General features: G+C 46.9%; 2 protein-coding genes across 7 annotated transcripts in view; both read right to left on the bottom strand.

Annotated features, from left to right (window-relative positions):
* Positions 1–583: 583 nt before the first annotated feature.
* On the bottom strand, positions 584–9,376 carry NUDT2 (nudix hydrolase 2). Of its 2 annotated transcripts, none has more exons than XM_044444077.1 (3): positions 9,286–9,376; positions 2,314–2,456; positions 584–1,066 (listed from the first exon to the last, which is right to left on the bottom strand). In XM_044444077.1, exons 2-3 carry the CDS (start codon positions 2,447–2,449, stop codon positions 753–755), a joined length of 450 nt encoding a protein of 149 aa, XP_044300012.1. In that variant the 5' UTR covers positions 2,450–2,456; positions 9,286–9,376; the 3' UTR covers positions 584–752. The 2 variants fall into 2 exon arrangements, with proteins under 2 accessions (XP_044300012.1, XP_044300011.1); XM_044444076.1 differs by lacking the exon at positions 9,286–9,376 and adding an exon at positions 8,461–8,627.
* Positions 9,377–13,657: 4,281 nt separating this feature from the next.
* The window catches only part of UBAP1 (ubiquitin associated protein 1), a 63,869-nt gene continuing 60,117 nt past the window's right edge, over positions 13,658–17,409 (bottom strand). Inside the window, exons 7-8 of one of the 5 annotated variants that reach the window (XM_044443824.1) lie at positions 15,040–15,159; positions 13,658–13,786 (exon numbers count right to left, since the gene is read on the bottom strand). In XM_044443824.1, coding sequence (XP_044299759.1) covers positions 13,742–13,786; positions 15,040–15,159 — 165 coding nt within the window. In that variant the 3' untranslated portion in view covers positions 13,658–13,741. Of the gene's footprint in view, positions 13,787–15,039; positions 15,230–17,409 lie in introns of those variants that run through there. The other 4 variants (XM_044443828.1, XM_044443826.1, XM_044443829.1 and 1 more) reach the window with 4 other exon arrangements.

Here is a 17,409-nt window from a genome sequence, read left to right as displayed (position 1 = left end):
TGACTGCATTGTGCTGCGCACCCAGCTCCACAACCCATGCCAGGACGTGGCTGCATCCGGGAATACCATGGGGGCGCTCTATGCTACATCATCCCCGGTCGGACTGGAGCTTCGTGGTGCACCTGCTCCTCTGCGTGTCGCTGGGAGAGCTCAGCCACATGGCAGCTTTCACATGTTCCAAAACCCTGGAAGCCCACAAGGTGTAAACACCACAGTACCTTTCTGGTGTCGTGAATACCCTGTGCAAATGCACAGGAACTGCTTTGCTTGACCAGTCCGAAAGTTTTAGAGACCAGCAATCCGTTTCCAACAACCATCAACCAGCTGCCTCTGGGAAGTTCTCAACAGAAATAGTGCATCTCCCCTCTGAACTAAGAGCTTTGGTTTCACAACTGTGGCAGAAGATGAGTGATAAACCTGTACATCAAAGGGCTGCCTAATTATGAACCAAATCCGGACCCTGATTTGCCAATATCTCTGCCTAAGCCCACAGCGAAGCGATTGGCAGTAAACAAAAATCCACTTGTGGCCAGTTTCAATTCAGATTATGCTTTATGTCCCGAAGAATACACAGGAAGACGCGTGCAAGTCGTACACATTTCTTTATTGTACTTTTACACCACCTTTCAGGAGCCAAGTAAGGCGTTTACAAAAATCAAGTAGCTCAGTAGCATTACAGTCCATCCTTGTCCCATACTCCCTTTTATTTTTACGGAACAAGCAGCCAGGATTCCCGCGTGCGCACAGGGCGTTCAGGCTTTGCAGCCGAGAAACTGATGCGCCTCCTTCAGGGCAGCCTGCATATCCTCGTACCCCGAAAGCCTGCAGGCCTCGGGGAGGGTCAGCCAGCGAAAGGCCTGGTGCTCCGGCGAGAGCTTGATCTCCGTGCTGTGGTCCTTCATTTCAGCCAGCCAGTAGATGACTGTTTTGGGCTTGCCTTTCACAACGTAATTCAGTTCCTTCTTAAACCCATCGATGATTGTGAACTGAGAGGGCTCCAGCCCAGCTTCCTCCTGTGTCTCCCGGAGAGCTGTTTGCAGATCGTCTTCCCCAGGATCAACATGACCTGACGAAAGAAGAGAAAATGCAGGCTTGAGGAAATTTAAAAATAAAAGTGCCGCACCTTTGCACTTTCTGCATCTCACTAGCGAGTGTCTTGCCTGTTGGCAGACAAATGGAAAGAAAAACTCTCTTGCGGTTAGCTCATGTTTGCCACCCTTCGTGCCAGAACTGGCTGCATTTTATGGTGTCTTCAGTACCTTCAGAGCTCTAGAGCGCCCAGTCCTAAAGGGTGAGCCACGTAGTCACCGTACAGGAATAACACGAAAAGGGAGATGCTCAAAAGCTCACAAAGCAAAGCGCAGCCATGCAGGACACTGTGACTGCCTGAGCCAGACACGCCAGTGGCATCTTTATGCGTGTGTGTCCTTGATGTATCTCAGAGGTCATCACGGCACAAGGGAGGAAGCAGTGAATGCTGGGCGCTCTAGTTCAAAACACCTGGAGGGCACCAGTTGGGAAAGGAAAGCTTGGCTGGCTGGGCACTGAAGAACTTTCTTCTGTCTAAACATGCATAGGGCTGCGGCCCCTACAGTTTAAACATCTACCAGTAATGTTTAAGTTCTGTAAATAATTACCACTGGGAAAAATGCAAAGTGATCTGGGCACGAGAAGTATGTACATCCAGGCAGGCAAAGTTTATTCTCTACAACCCTCCACCAGCCTCATCATGATTTCCCCTGCAAAGATCCCACTGTAAGCCAGGTATAAATATAACTGAGTCTCATGTCAGCTTTAGCTTTCCCTGAGAAAAGTCAGACGTGGCTTTCTCACTAATATATTCCGACAGGAATATAAACACAGCGGACCACATGAGGCCTAAGAAAAGCTCAGGCAGCAGAAGGGAAGCTGGAAACCCAGCCTGCTGGACGGAAAGACGAGCCGAAGAAGCTCATCTGTGATAAAGCAACCACACACTGAGGATGATGGGGGCTGTAATCCAACACGCCTGGAGGGTACCAGGGAGGTTGATATAATTCGGGAAGGTTGATGTAACCCAGCGTAGGGGAGATAACAGAAAAAAGGACATGGGGGGGACTGGAAATGGGCCGGGGTAGAGAATGTGATTTATTTCGCATCTAGGGTATGAGTACCAGAGGGACTGCCATGGAAGGCCTCTGAGGAGTCCAGCCTCTAAGAAATCGGTCCGTTGAAGAACCTGTTGCAAATGGACTAGAATCCTTTGATCCGGGGACCTGACTGAGAAGTTCCGTGCATAAAGTGAACGCAACAGCAATTCCCCCAAGTAGGCACCTTTTGGAGGGGTCCAGTGATGAGTCCCATAGGATGTCTGCAGAAGGAGGTACTCAACATTGTTCCCAAGAGCAGAAGTAGACCGTGCCTCCTGCAGCCTCCTGAAGATAATCAGGCCACATGCTCTTAAGGTCATGGCTGTCCTACCCGGAACAAACGGGAGAGTGGTGTTAGCCGCTGAGGTGGGGAAAGGCTGCTCCAAAGTAAGGCTGGGTGGATGATGGGTGGCGGGGTGGAGGACAGAGACAGCTGGTGGGGGCAGAGGGCAGGGCTTGTCAGGAGAGCACCTGCTCGGCCTGAAACCCCGGAAAGACGCTGCTGCCCGTCGGTGCCAGCAAGACTGAGCCGGAGCAAGAGTCTGGCTCGGTGGGAGGCAGCTTCTGGCGTTCTGGACCTGCAGGGCACCACCGGCCAAGACATTTCCCCATGCAAACAGCACTGAATTAACGGGACGTGGACGGGAGCACTACTGTTCAGTGAAGCTTTTACTGGATCCCTTCCAGAACGGGAGAGGGGAATGGAATTTGGGCGTTTTTCTTTTTGCTTCCCATACCAAAATATCACAGGCTGATCACGCTGGGTTCCGATGAAACCATTCATTCCACAGCCAACAGGGCTATTTTCTGCCGGGGTGCCGTGATCCAGGGCCCCAGGGCAGGTATGTACCTGTTTTCACCCATCTTTCAGTCCACCTAAGCCAGCCTTCCCCAGCCTGGCGCCCGCCAGTTAGATTGGACTGGAAGGCTTGGCCTGCGGTCCAACACAACCGCGCTGGGAAGGCTGACCTGCCACAGGCCCAACTCTGACCTGCCCAAAAGTTGTTGCAATATATAAAAGAGCAAAGCACGAACTGGACTGAATCCTGCACATTTGGACCATGCATGGAGAGAAAAGTGTAAATGAGCTGAGACAGGGTGTCGCCTGATAAGCAGGAAAAAAAAGAGATTTATCAGACAGGAGAGGCAACCTCGTATACATTTACTCAAGAGTAAGTCCCACTGAATGCAATTCTTTGGAGGAGACATGTACAGGACTGCATTGGTTCTGCATTTTTATTAGTTATTGATTATATATTTAATTTCTATACCACCCAACAGCCAAAGCTCTCTGGGAAATTAACAAAACACCCATCTAAAGCCACCAAGTGAACGTTTGATCCTAAAAGTGGATTTAAAAAAAATACTAAGCAAGTATATGAAGTCTTTTCATCAGGACATATAGGTACACGAACAGAAAAACACCATTTACCTGTTTTTCTCTCAGTAACACCAGACACAAAAGTTTTGTTAAAACACTCATATTTCTTTTTTTTAAAAAATTGCTTGGTTTAAACTAAATACAAGCATATTAAATCTACATTTATAGCTTTCAGGATGTGGAATCTTTTTGGGAGCAAGTCTGTGCCTGAGGCAGTGCAGAGCAGAGGCGCTTGCAAAGCCACCCCAGTTTTTCAGCAGAAGTAAAATCTCCGCCACACAGAGTAGGGGTCGAGCGGGCAGCATGAAAGTGCCTGGCTGATCTGTGCCTCTCTGCCAAAACTAGACAGGATCCGCTGAGTTAGAGGCTTCGGTTGCTGGAGGAAGAGGAAGGCATTTCTTTCTTTACCGGGGGGGGGGGGGAGAAGAGGGTGACAAGGGGGATGGTCTTCGTAGTGGTGGCCCCTTACAGAGTGCTCTTTCCAGCACGCTCTGCCTGCCATCAATATCCTCATCTTGCCCGCACCAGACTTTTGCTCGTTCTTGGGCACATGATGTGCTGTTTAGTGCTTTGGTCCGATTGCTTGAGAGTCAGTGATGTTTAAGTTGTTTTCTGGTGTGGTTTATTTTAATATTCCAATTTAATATTGGAATGTCGTCCATGGGGTTGCAATGGGTCGGATGCGACTTCGTGCCTAGCGACAAGCAAATTTTAATATATCATCCTTTTCGCTGTTTTAAGCATTCTGCATTTTATTTTTATAGTGAATAGCCTTGAGTCTTTTTTAAAGTGTCCCAGGATAGTAACCAACACCATATCGCCATTAACATCAATGGTGTCGCACTGGAGAAATGACCTCCAGCGCCTGCCCAGCAGCAGCCGAGTTTCCCACGAGTCTTTCAAGGGACGTTCTCATGGCACTAGTTACACAAGCACAACCATCATTCATGTTAGTGGAATGAGCTAAGCATCTGTAACAAAACTTTTTATTGTCTAGCCTCCATAAGCAAAGAAAATACAAATGTGTAACACTCACACTGTAACTGTACATGCACATTTACACAGCTCATGGTCCAATATACAAGGAGGCCATATTGCAGACACGTTACAGAGGCTGGCCCTTTTTTCTTTTTTCTTTTCTTTTCTTTTATTTTATTTTATAGCCCTGCTCCATGACCACTTGGCTCATCAGAATTCAGTGCAGGTACAGGTGACAGTGATAGGGAATAGGTCAGTTAAGAAATTTAACAAGTGATAATTTTGTAAAAACGTTTGCCTTCCTCTCCTGGCACCGCTCTCCAAGATGACCACAGACAAATGACTTCTGAAAGCCAAAACATGTTCCCACATTTCAGGACTGTTCTTGTAAAGTGTAAGGAGCAAAAGATGTAGAGAACAGCAACATCCCAGCACCTAGAAAGCACAAATGATGTAACCAAGGTACCGCATATGAGCAAATGTCCACTTCACAAGCTGCCGTTTTAGATTTCTGGACAAGTTGTACAAAATGGAATGGGGTGGCCTTTGTTGAAGTCTCTGGTAACCAATGGAGACACAAGATCAACAACTACCAAATGAAGTGAATGGAAGGGACTGGAATGTAGCCATACAGCCAGGGGTACGAAGGTCACATATACTGTTAAATCTGGATTTTGCACTGGGGGGCTGCAACTGGCAAGCGATTACAGGAAGGAGTCTGATCCAGCATTTGGTTCTGAAGCTGCCATCATATGTCCGTATCAGGATCATTCCTGCTTCCCTCCTGGCTGATCTTTTATGTTCCTGCATTTAGGTACTCCAACTCAGCCTTCCGCAACCTGGTGGCCTTCAACTCCCTGAGTTCCCATCCAGCAGGGCCACTGACTGGGAATTCTGGGTGTTGCAGTCCAAACATGTCTGAAAGATACAAGGCTGGAGAATGCTGCTACCTAATTGAACTCTGCAATTTGCTAAGTCCTAAAATTTTGAATATTTTTTCTCTACAGGCATAGAATGCATTTCCTTCGCGTGTCATGCAGGGAAACTGCTCTGTCCAGTAACTGACTACCCATTTATATATTTAGGTATTTAATTTAATTTTTTTAATTTAAACAAACATTCCGACAAATGGCTCAGGACAGCTTACAAAAATTTAAAATATTACAATAATACGATAATAAAACATCAGATACGGAGAGCCAGTGTGGTGTAGTGGTTAAGAGCATGGGACTGGGACTCAGACGATCCGGGTTCTAGTCCCTGCTCAGCCATGGAGCCAACTGGGTGGCTTTGGGCCAGTCACAGACTCTCAGCCCAACCTACCTCGCAGGGTTGTTGTTGTGGGGAAAAGATGGAGGAGGAGAATGATGTAAGCTGCCTTGAGCCCTTTGAGAAAAAAGGCAGGATATAAATCGGAAAATTAAAAAATAAATATTAAAACAATATAATTAACAATATAATTTAACTTCTATACTGCCTAAAAGCCAAAGCTCTCTGGGCAGTTCACAACAACCCACTAAAATACCATCTCAAATATACCACATTATAAAAACCCATCCTTAGCTCTGGGAAGTCAAGAGATCAGACCTGTGGACTGTTACCAGCAGATGTTCTGGACAGTTTGTATTTGTCTTTCTGAGGCTGGAAGCAGTGGGGGAAGGCAGTTTAGCCAGGCAATCGATCAGCGAGAAGCAAAACAGAAAGCAGCAACACCACCATCAAGCAGCCTTTGCAAAACATTCTATTTATGGTGCAATTCTATGGAGAGGCGCCCAAAGCTCCTCCAGCCCAGCACTGCTTTTCCTGCTCTGCATTTCCACTGGATGGCTCTTTTCAGCCCTCTAGTGATGGCATTTTGGATAGGCTTCTTCCGTCTCCCTTCCCTCTGAAATGCGCCTTTTCACCCAGATCTCCTTGGCTGCAAGGGGCAGAGCTCCAATTCCCAGGTCTGAGCGCCATCTCTAACTTTGGATGTGGGAATCCAAAACACAAAACAACCCTAAAAACTGTGGCCCCACAGCTGCAAACTAACATGATTTAGGTGCTAAGTTAACTAATCAGTGGTTTTCCACCTTTCCACAGTTGGGGACTGGTGAAAGTGCGCATAGTCAAGGCGATGGTTTCCCCAGTTGCAGTGGATGGCTGGGAAAGCTGGACCATAAGGAAGGCTGAGCGCCGAAGAATTGAGGCCTTTGAATTGTGGTGCTGGAGGAGACTCCGACGAGTCCCTTGGACTGCAGGGCGATCAAACTGGTCAGTCCTAGAGGAGATCAACCCTGACTGCTCCTTAGAAGGCCAGATCCTGAAGATGAAACTCAGGTACTTTGGCCACCTAATGAGAAGAGGAAGGACTCCCTGGAGAAGAGCCTCATGCTGGGAACGATTGACAGCAAAAGGAGACGGGGACGGCAGAGGATGAGGTGGATGGAAGGGGTCACTGGGGCGGTGGGTGTGGGCTTGGGTGGACTCCGGGGACGGTGGAGGACAGGAAGGCCTGGAGGAATGCTGTCCATGGGGTCGCGATGGGTTTGACGCAACTTCGCAACTAACAACAACAAATACATCAGTGGTTCTCCACCTTTCCACAGTTGGGGACCGGTGAAAACAGGAAAACCACCTCTGGGACAGCTGAGGCAGAAACAAAAAGCACCACACACACAGTACATTGTTCTGTGTATTAGTTTCTAACACAATACCAAAAATAAAACATCTTCAAAACAATCAGAAACCGAGCAACAAAAAATGCCAACAAAAGAACAAAATACTGAGATCGGCACAGCATGGCTCCCAGCCAGCCGTCTCTCCCCTCCCTGGCTCCCCCGGTGGCCCCGGCGCCCCTCCCCATGAATGCGATGCCAGCCAAGGAAGAGGTGGTGGAGCACAGCCAGCCCCCACGCCGGTCTGTAGGGAGCAGGATGCAGCTCCCTGTGGACCAGCAGGAAATCTCCCACAGACCAGCACTGGTCCATGACTGGTGGTTGAAAACGGCTGGTGTACATCATCTCCTCCTACACAGGGAGATGCCGGAGGTGTTCCTGTTATTTGAAGAATAACTAAAACACAGCTTTTCACATCTGGGTCACTCATACAGCCACCCTTAGGCCATGTGGCTAGAATAAAAATAGCATCCCAGCGCAGTAGAGTTGGAAGGGGCCCGTAAGGCACTGGGTCCAAGCCTTGTTCAGGGCAAGACGCAAGACACAGGCCGCTGCTCCAACGGGTTGCTGATTTTAAAGACGTCCGTGCACCTGCGTGATTCCTGCATCTCGCAGCCATGCAATGCCGCTGCTTTCAGATCTTTTCCCGCAGAGCCTGCTGATGCACGGACAGGCCTTGTCCACTAATGCCGCACGTCATGCATCCAGTGAGGGGCTCTCATGAAATCTTAGGCTATGCCAAAGCTTGGCCTTCAGCTGCCACTGCTGGGCCGGTAACTGTCTGAACAGGGTGGCACCGCACCTTGCTTGTGTTGGGAAAATTTGGATAAATCCTGTCTGAAAAGCATTACTCCTGCCTGCCTTTGCACTGTGGGATCAAATCCTGCCTTCCTTCTCAAAACCAAGCTGTCACTGTTTAAAATGGCATTCCCCCGCTCCTTTCTCTCACCTTTAGCTGTGGGCTACAGGCCATTATAGCCCAAATATACACTGTAAATAGTCATTGTCGGAATTCAGTTTACAATAATCTTTTGATAGCCCAGAGGGCTTCATGTGCCCTGATCATGCAGAAGGTTTAGAGTCCAGATAGGGGTTTGAGCTTATCATGAATAGTTTCTAGTGGCTTGAATTTGCATGTCTGAGCAGACCTGGAGATGGGTTCAAGTTACTCAACTAAAGTGTCAATACAGGCAATTAGAAATATTGTAATCTCATTGTTACTGTGTGATTGACTGACATTCCTTTATCTGTTCTGTATGTGGTGACCTCAGCATCTTACTGTAATCTCTGCATTCTGTCATCAGTTGCCCTGTACCTGTGTACCCATAAATGCCCTGCAATGGTGTTGAAGCTTTGCAGCAGAGTCCCCCTCTGCCTGCCCGGTAATGCACGCATTATCCTGAGTACTGCGGGAACCTGGGGGTGAAACAATAAAGCCTCAGATGGTCTGGACGCCTGGTCTTTCCCACGAACCCGCGTTTTATTCCCTCTTCTCAAACTGAGATTCCGGGATGCTGACACTTGCTGCAGAAAACTACCTCGGCCGCCCCTCCGCGTCGCACGTTGTGCAGCCCCCCGGGGCCACGCAGGCGCCCCACGCGGAACTGGCACCCCCGGTGCTTGCACGCCGCCTGGAACCCGCTCGCCCAGAAATCCAGCATTGCTCCGGCGGGAAACGCCGACTGACGCCTGCCTTGCCCAGCCTGGGGACCCCTCCGGATGCGCTGGACTGCAACGCCCATCATCCCCAGCCGGGAACAGCGAGGCGGGTTTTTCCCCTCTAACAGCGGCCCCTCCAACGCCCCTCGCCCCTTCAGCTGCCCGGGGGGTCTCCGTCCATCCGCGCCGCTCCCAGGGCCTCCCCTACTGCTCCGCTGTAGCCAAACGGCAAACCTAAGCACTATGGATGGAGCGGCATTTTGACCGCAGCACTGCCATCAACCATTTAACTAATGCAATTATTAATAGTGCATTATTACTATGCAGTGCTTATTAACAAGCATTATTAGTCCTGCATAATAAAAATAAATTGCTAATAATCACAAGCCATTGTTAAATCCTTTGCGGCTGAACAAACGCCACCTGAACGCGACGCAACCTCCCTAAGGCGGCCTGCAAGGCATCGCCTCCCAGCACCTACTTGGGCAGTCAGTTCAGCGGGCGTCAATGGGCTTCCTCGCGAGTAAAGAAAGAACCCCGCCGCCTCCCCCTAAGCAAGGCCGCCCAAAGCCCCGCGGCACCCTTCCTGCGCGGGGCTCGGGCCTCGATTGGCCTGAATGCCTGCCAATCATAGCGTCATCGACTAGGTCCAATCGGAGCCAGCTACTGGGCAGCGGATGGGGGACGTTTTGTCGCGGAGCTACAGGGCCGACCGCCGAGGCAATTGATTGAAATTGATTGAAATATGATTGGACTACGCGTTCTGATGGGCAGGTGTTTCACCATTAGAGAGGAGCGAAGGGAGGCGTACGGCCGCCTTTCGGACGCCTCCTTCCCGCCTTCGCTTTGCCTTCCCAATTGGCCACATAAGCCCCGCCCCTTCAGCTCGGCGTCCTATTGGGCAGCTGTGGTGATGCAAGGAGGCGCGCCGGGTGGGCGCGAGTGTTTGAACGCACGCCTGACGGTGTTGCCATAGAGACGCGGCCTAGCCGGCGTTGTGAGGGCCGCGCTGGACCGTGCCCAGCGCGCTCTAAGAAAGCGGTACTTGAACCTTCCGATCTGGCGCACCTGAAGCCGAGGGGACGGGTCGGGGCGGGGGATCGGCGGTAAGAGAGCAGGGGAGGAAGGGGCGACCCCCCCCGGGACTGATCTTCGTCCTGTTGCCATGGTGACGGAGCCTGGTAGCCGAAGCATCGCCCCCGAGACTTGGTAGTATTTCTTATTTATTACAAGTTTACTCAGAAGTCATGAAATATAAGGCAGCGTCAGCTTGCGCTATATCTGCATCCATTCTAAAATAAACTTTCAGTTTGTTTTGATGCTGTTTCTATTAAAACTGCAGCCGGATCACCATTTAAACGCAGTTGGCAACCAGTGGATGTTGTAAGAGAGGAACTGAGCCCGAACCTGCTGGAAGCATCAGGCGAACAACGAAGTGTTCGAGGTGCGGAGGAAGCAACCACATCAAGTCTTACCCTGAAAACCTTGAGGTAGGCCAGATATATGCAGCATCAGCATTAACCGTTTTTCTTGCATTGAGAACTGGGGGCAACTACTTGCCTGGCCACGTGTGCCAGAAAAATAGGTGTTTCAGAACATCCACACTGCTATTTTCACTCATTTCTTTAATCTGCAGATCTATACCCTGCCTTTCTATCAAAACTTGGCACTCAAGGACATTTACAGGACAATTAAAATTGGTTAAACACTAACACCATACGTAAAAATGATGCAAGCATATTATTACAGAATAAAAGCAACATCTAACCTGATAGATCCACATCCCTTTCTTGGATAAAGCAGACCTCACTTGGCAGGAGAAGGAGAGTGGAGAGCAAGTGAACCTGGCCTCCTTTGGTAGGGAGTGCCAAGGCTTGGAATGTCATCTGAAATTCCCTCTCATTCTGGGCCAGCTGATGCTTCTGAAGCATCAGAAGCTTTTCAAAGGTGGCAGAGTCATGTCCAGCACTTACAATACTGTAAACAGGATGTGAATGTAGTGAGATTCTGTAGGAACACCATCATCGGCTATGCTAATCCTTCCTACTGCTGAAACCTGGGCATTCAGATTCAAGGCTAAGTGCAGGAGTAGAACTCCATTGCGAGCCTAAATCTTAAGGGGGAGGATAATCCCTCTTAGCACAGGTGGCATCCCTATTCCCTGATCTGGTTTTCAACAAGGAATGCCTCTGTCTTTTCTGAATTAAGCTTCAATTCACTTCCCCTTATCCTTTCCTTTAGTGACATCAGGCACCAGGACACCTTCCTGGATTTAGATGGAAAGAAGGAACAGGGTTGGGTGTCATCAGCATACCTGTGCCACTCAGCCCCAAAATTATGAATTCCAGACAACACCTCCCAAAAGTTTCATTAACTAGCATAGATGATAAGATAGGCCAGCCAGTTAATGCTTATTCCATATATAAGACTCACACCTCTGGTGTTTTTGTTAATTTTCAACAAAATACTGTTGTTTGTTTTAATTCATCAATCACTCGTTTATTCAGGAAGGATTCTCAGAGTTTGTACAAATGTTAACAACACAACTGAAGACAGAATTAATAACAGCAGGTCAAAAAAGACCCTTTAATGCAGGAAAAGGCTTTCATCGGATGCAAAAAAGATATCCAACTTGTTGCTAGGTGACTTTCCCTGGGGAGAGTTTTCAGAGTGGTAAGCTACATTTCTCTGTTGTAGCAAAAATAACAATCCTATGGCACATCAAAGACTAATAAGATGAAAGTTGATGCCATTGTAAATTTGTTAGTCCTTAAGGTGATGTTTTCTCTGGAAAGAAACTTCCAAAGTTGTTCCACCACTGAGAAGGCCCTGCCTTCAGTCACTTAGCATGTAACGATGCGCAGGGAAAGTGGGCAGCATGCTTGCCTCTTCTGCTTTGGCTCAGCAACTCAAAAGTGACTGGCACAGGTTGCTGAGCACATTGTCTGAATCCGGGCTGATTAAGCACTGAACAATCAAGCAGTTAATCCAACAACAGAGCATGGGTTAATCACAGTTGTTTAGACAAGTAAGAAATAAATACAGCTTTTCATTCCCAGTTTAACTCTGCAGTTTTGTCTCGCCTGCAGAATCTCTTCTTCTGTGCTGTTTGTTCACAGGCTTAGCACACAAAACGCTGGGTAAGCATCAGTTGCTGAGCAGTACCTGCACACCTAGAAATCAGGTTGGTGAGGATATTTGTGTGTTCCAGGATGCTTCCTTATTTTGTGTGAGATGTTCCTACAGTAAAACTAGGTTCCTCTTAACCATGCAATTTTTGTACAAATGGAAAATCCTCAAGGTTGGGGCAGTGTTCCAATTTCAGCTGGACTTTAAAATTCCTGTTTGAAATATGAGATTCTAAACTCTTTCCTCACAATCTCTTCTGTATTGTATTTCCATGCACTATGTTGTGCATCACAACTATCGGTTAAAGACAGAATGGATTCTGTCTTGCATCATTCAGCACATAGTTCTGTGTGCCTGTACATGCCCAGGAATTACTAAAATACCATGGCCTTTAGGGCGGGATCTCGCAGATATTTTAAAGGGATGCTGTAAGTAAGTGTACACTAACTCTTGTGGTGGTGAATTTTTTGTGTGGCACAGCTGACCATACTGGCATGCTTAACTAAATTTATCCCTTGTGCTGGAAGCCCTTTTTTGTCACAACTCCTCTTTGCTTCCGTTTCGCTTGTGCTTTGGGCATGATGTTGGCTTGATGTGAGTAATCTGTTAGTAGCTTGGGGAAAGGCAGGTTAGCAGAGCCATGCGAATTGCCACTTGTCCACAGGTGAGCAGCTGAGGTAAAAACTTGTCAGTCTACACACCTTTCCCTGCTTCTGGTCTGAGACACATTACTGCCACAGACACAGTCCTCAGGCAGCTGATGGAAGAGGGAAGGGTTCGGGAGCGGGTAGGGGACCAGAGTGTGACTATGTGACCATGCTTCGGTGTGTATTTGCAGGCTGCAGTACAGCCATGCCAGTGGAAGACAGTGATCCCTCTCCAGTTGTGGTTCTTCAAACTAGTGCTTTCCTTCAACGTGCTCCTTAAATGAAAAGGCGCAGAGCCGTGTATGAATACTCTGTCCTGCTTCTTCACTGCTGTCATGTATCGAATCCCTCTTTGGATTCCGGTGGCAAGCCTGCTTCCTGCCTAAGTTTACTTGGGAGGTGCGGGAAATCATTGTGTGACTCCTTCAAGCAATGTGCTTGAAGTGGATCCTCCCAAGCAGAGTTGCTCCAAGGTTTTAGATTTCCTGTCAGCGTGTCAAAAGGACTGCAGTGGCGAAGCTTTCACACATCCCTCCCGTTTGGTGTTTGCCAGATAGTGGGAAAGAGCCGCACTGACACCTGCAAGTGGCACTGTGCTTTTTCTTAAGCCCTCCTGGGATTCTAATCGTACCTCAACCCTGAGTGTTCTCTCTCAGACTTACCCCCTGAGGGTTTTTTGCTGATCCAATAGAACCTCTTGCCATGTATTCTGAGTAAGTAGTGCTGCCTTGAACTGCTAGTAGCAGAGTGCAGTGACCCTCTTAGGACTTTGGAATGGCTCCTCCTGAGCCAGAAGAAGTAGTTCTTGGTGAAATGTAGGCAGCTTTCCCCCCACCCCACCCCACCCCACCCCACCCCACCCCATCATTTCTGTAACTTGAAAGGAAGAAACTGGTTGCTGTGTAACAGAAACCACTAACACAGCAACTGATATCCAGGGAATGAAGCAGCAATGATGTCCCAAGTGGGTAATGAAAAATTTCCCTTTATAGAGGCACAGAATGAGGAAAGCATCCTTGGACTTTCAGAAGCTGTGCTTGCAGGAAAGAAATGATTTTTAAATAATCAGTCACCCAGTTCAACTTGGACTTATTTTATTCACACACCATGAAAATGAGAAGCTTCCAGGCTCCGCAACAGCTGTGGTTTCAAGCAGTTGTCCTATATCAGTTGTGGTGCTGAGGCTTTTCCGATGAGGTCATGGGGCTAAAAATAATGTGAAAGGGTGATCAGAAAATTGGTAAGGCTCATGAAGTAGTTAAAGTTAGTAAGGGCAAATTTGAGTGTCGATTGAGTAGTTCTGGTGTCAGGCTACCCAGAATGTGTTACCATTTAAAAACCTTATTAGTAGATGAATGGTTCCCACCCACTTCCATGTTTTACCAAACTATTTAGGCAAAACGAAGAAACAGAAAAACAACCAAACCATAATCGGTTGGATAAAAAAGTACATGAGAAGAATAGCTATTTCCTGGTGAATAAAAACTCACTGAGTAACTGGTTTCATATGCTAAGAGAGGGTCAGGCAAATGGCTGCAGGGTGATGTTCATTAATACTGTTCATTCATATGGGCCTTAATATCCAACAGCCCTTGGATGGGGCCAAAAGTACCATCACCTGGAGAAGTACAGCATGGATGTGCAAAGGAGAGGCGCCTTCTCAGTGGTGGCACCTTGACTTTGGAATGGCTTTCCAAGAAGACAGGATGAGTGCTGTGTCTCAATTATTTTTTGAAATGTTGAAATGCTCCTGTATGTTCAGGCATCTTTTTTTAAATTTATTTATAGCCTGCCCTTTTCCTACAAAGGGCTCAAGGCAGCTTACATCATTCTCCTCCTCCATCTTATCCCCACAACAACCCTGTGAGGTAGGTTGGGCTGAGAGTCTGTGACTGGCCCAAAGTCACCCAGCTGGCTCCATGGCTGAGCGGGGACTCGAACCCAGGTCGTCTGAGTCCCAGTCCCACGCTCTTAACCACTACACCACACTGGCTCTTGAGGAGAATTTGAAATGCTGAAATTCTAAATTCAGTTTAAATTGATTTTAGATTGATTTTTGTTGTATGCACTTTTTAAGGTTTTTATAGGCCTGTCTAATGTTACTGTTCATTATGTTGTTTCAAAATTTTATGAATGCTGCCTGGGATTGTCTTTGGTGATGGTGTGGAAAACTATAAAGATGATGATGATGGCTAAATGCAAGCAAACATTTCTGACATTATGCAAGCAAGCAGAATGGGACTTTCTGTTCCTACCTTCCTTCTATAGCCCCCTGCAAAATCTGTTGTACAGTGGATTTGGGTGGCAGGTAAGGAAGGAAGGAAGATGTTATTGTGAAAACCCTAAATAAATATATAGGGCCAGGATACCCAGCCCTCTCATGTGAGCCTGCCTGCTTACAACTGGAGAGTGTCTCTCCCCGTCTCTTGCCCCCACCCGCACACCTCTTGATGTCCTACCATCAAGTCTCTCTGTGACCGTTCACAGGCTTTGGAACAGCTTGCCTGGGGAAGGGCCTCTCTTCCCTTCTCCGATGGTTTTCTTCCTTTTCTGTAGGCCTTTGACCTGCAGAACTGCAACTGTAGAACAAGTTACTTAGCTGCTCTGCTCCTGTATTAAAACATTTGATTGGTTTTCTTCTTCTTTTTACTGTTTTTAAAAATAGAAAATGGAACATCAGTATTTTAAGAAAACATAATTAATTGTGGCAAAACCTTAAGACTTAAACCAGTAAACAGTGGGTGTCACCGAAGATGCAAAATATAGTTCCTTTTTGAACACTGCAATGCAACTATTTCACTGTGGTTGGTCAAGGCATAGATACTCTGCTGTGGGTCCCGTGACAGTTCTGCCTTGCAAGAAAAGAAAGAAATAGAAATAGGAAGCAACAGCTGCTGCTGTTTGAGCGGAAATTTAAATCTGGATGACAAATTCCTTTCTACACCCTAGCCCAGATCTCCACCCCATGCCATTTATTCTTATGAACAGGTTTCCTGGGGCACTGGCGAGCCAGCCTGCAACAGAACTAGCTTCCAGGAGCTGTTAATGCTTGTCAGCAAGCGGCGTGAAGCAACTGTCATGCTGCTTTCTTGGAGATCAGCTTTGTACCTTGGATCATTTGTTGTCCATCTGTGGATAGCCTTTCCTCATGGATCCATAATCAAATATCATGTGTCTAATCAATATTATTATGTTGAGATACATACACCAGCAGGTGGTGCCAAAGACAAGAAAGTCGCTGTTTCTGGAGAAAGCCTGCTTTTAGTATTTCTGTATAGTTGGGAATAAAGGCTGTTTGCTTTTGAAAAAATAGCTTGTGTCTGTGTGAGAATCTCCAGAAAACAGGGGACTTGTGGGGAGAGGACAACAGCAAGACGATGGATGGACTGTCTGGGCTACAATCACAAGATTCAGGTTCAGTTGGACATTCTGCCATGAAGTTCATCGGGTGACTCTACACCAGGCGGGATTTGATTTAAATCGCAGGTTAAATTACTAGTCAGTGAGACTATATTTAAATCATGATTTTCTACATAAATGGCATGCATGCTTGCCTTACCCAGAGGTAAAGGAATGTCATTAAAATATTCCCAAACTGGGTCTGTTTTATGGCTTGCTGCCATTATAGGTTTTTTCCTCCAGGGAAAGAATAATATGATATACCTCAGTTTATATGCAAAATGAGCCACAGAACTGTGCAGGACTCTGCTCACTTTCATTTTTCCTGCTTGCCCCTCCCTGCTCACACTTCGCTTCTTGCGCAGATCTATTCCACTCCCAACAATCTTGTGCTCATTTGATTTTTTGAAACTTAGCACTTAAGTGAAGTGTTGTTTCTGTGTGCATAGATTTGCAAAGGAACAATGGGATTAAGATCTTTTGTTCAACTCTGTTTATTTTATAATATTTTTGTCGTGAAGAAGAGGCATGTGATCTCTGCAGACATAAATTCAAAGTTTTCAGAGCTGTAAAACTAAGCATCTGTGATACTATCTTCTAGACAAAGAAATTGCCCAAGCATGATATTGTGAATGGACTAATGGGATTCATTTGCCCAAAAAAATTAAACATTGTGTGAATATACAGCCCCATGCTGCATCATTAAAAACTAATCCTTATTTCATGATGAATAAATGGCATGAGAGTGAGACAACCCTCAGATAACCCTAAAACAAGCCATCAGTTCTTGGATTGCCAGCCATCTGCTACCCGGGTTCACATGCTATGGCAAGGCGGGTGCTCATAGGCTTCGTGGACAATAGTGCCCTAAAGTAAGGTGCTGGCCCTCATGGGTAAGCTAAGCTATGGTGGGTTTTCGTCTTGGGCAAACCAGGTCAGTGTCTTGCAATAAATGCTTTAGAAAGTTTTAGAAACTACACAATGTAAAGGATATCTAAATTTGAAAACACAGTCACTCACCTTACATACATGTGGTTTTAAGGAAATGAGTTTGATTTTAAATTAAGGTGCATGATACTGAACCAGAAACTCTTCTATCCATTAATACATGTGAAACCCCCTTTGTCTTTGTGTCAGGACCTTTGGAATCCATCCATATCCATTTCGTGGCCTTTGATCATTAGCCATGGGAAGCATTTGTGACATCTAAATTTAGGCATGTTGCATTCTGTAGTGGGCAGGGTAATTTTGTGCAGCTTGTTTCATTAGCTGTATAGATTTCACAAGTGTGAGAAGGCAGCAGAGACAAGTAAGTGCTTGTGTGTTCCAATAGAATACTTCCTTTGTTGTTTTACTGTGTACTGTGAACTTGTGTGTATATTTACTCTTGTTTGCTTGTTTAACTACAGTTAACATTTATTTGCTCAGTA

Source organism: Varanus komodoensis, unplaced genomic scaffold, assembly GCF_004798865.1.
Source record: "Varanus komodoensis strain SLA01 unplaced genomic scaffold, ASM479886v1 scaffold43, whole genome shotgun sequence".
In the NCBI taxonomy this organism is placed as follows: Eukaryota; Metazoa; Chordata; class Lepidosauria; order Squamata; family Varanidae; genus Varanus; species Varanus komodoensis.
Note: the sequence above shows the minus strand (reverse complement) of the source record. Positions and strands in the feature narration are given on the sequence as shown.

Coding starts and splice junctions, on each gene's coding strand:
- NUDT2 (XM_044444076.1), bottom strand. CDS start 8,540: ATGCGTGCATTACCGGGCAGGCAGAGGGGGACTCTGCTGCAAAGCTTC. Junction 2,457..8,460: donor GGGCATTTATGGGTACACAG/GTACAGGGCAAC, acceptor TGTTCCGGGTAG/GACAGCCATGACCTTAAGAG. Junction 1,067..2,313: donor TCACTGGACCCCTCCAAAAG/GTGCCTACTTGG, acceptor TTCTTTCGTCAG/GTCATGTTGATCCTGGGGAA.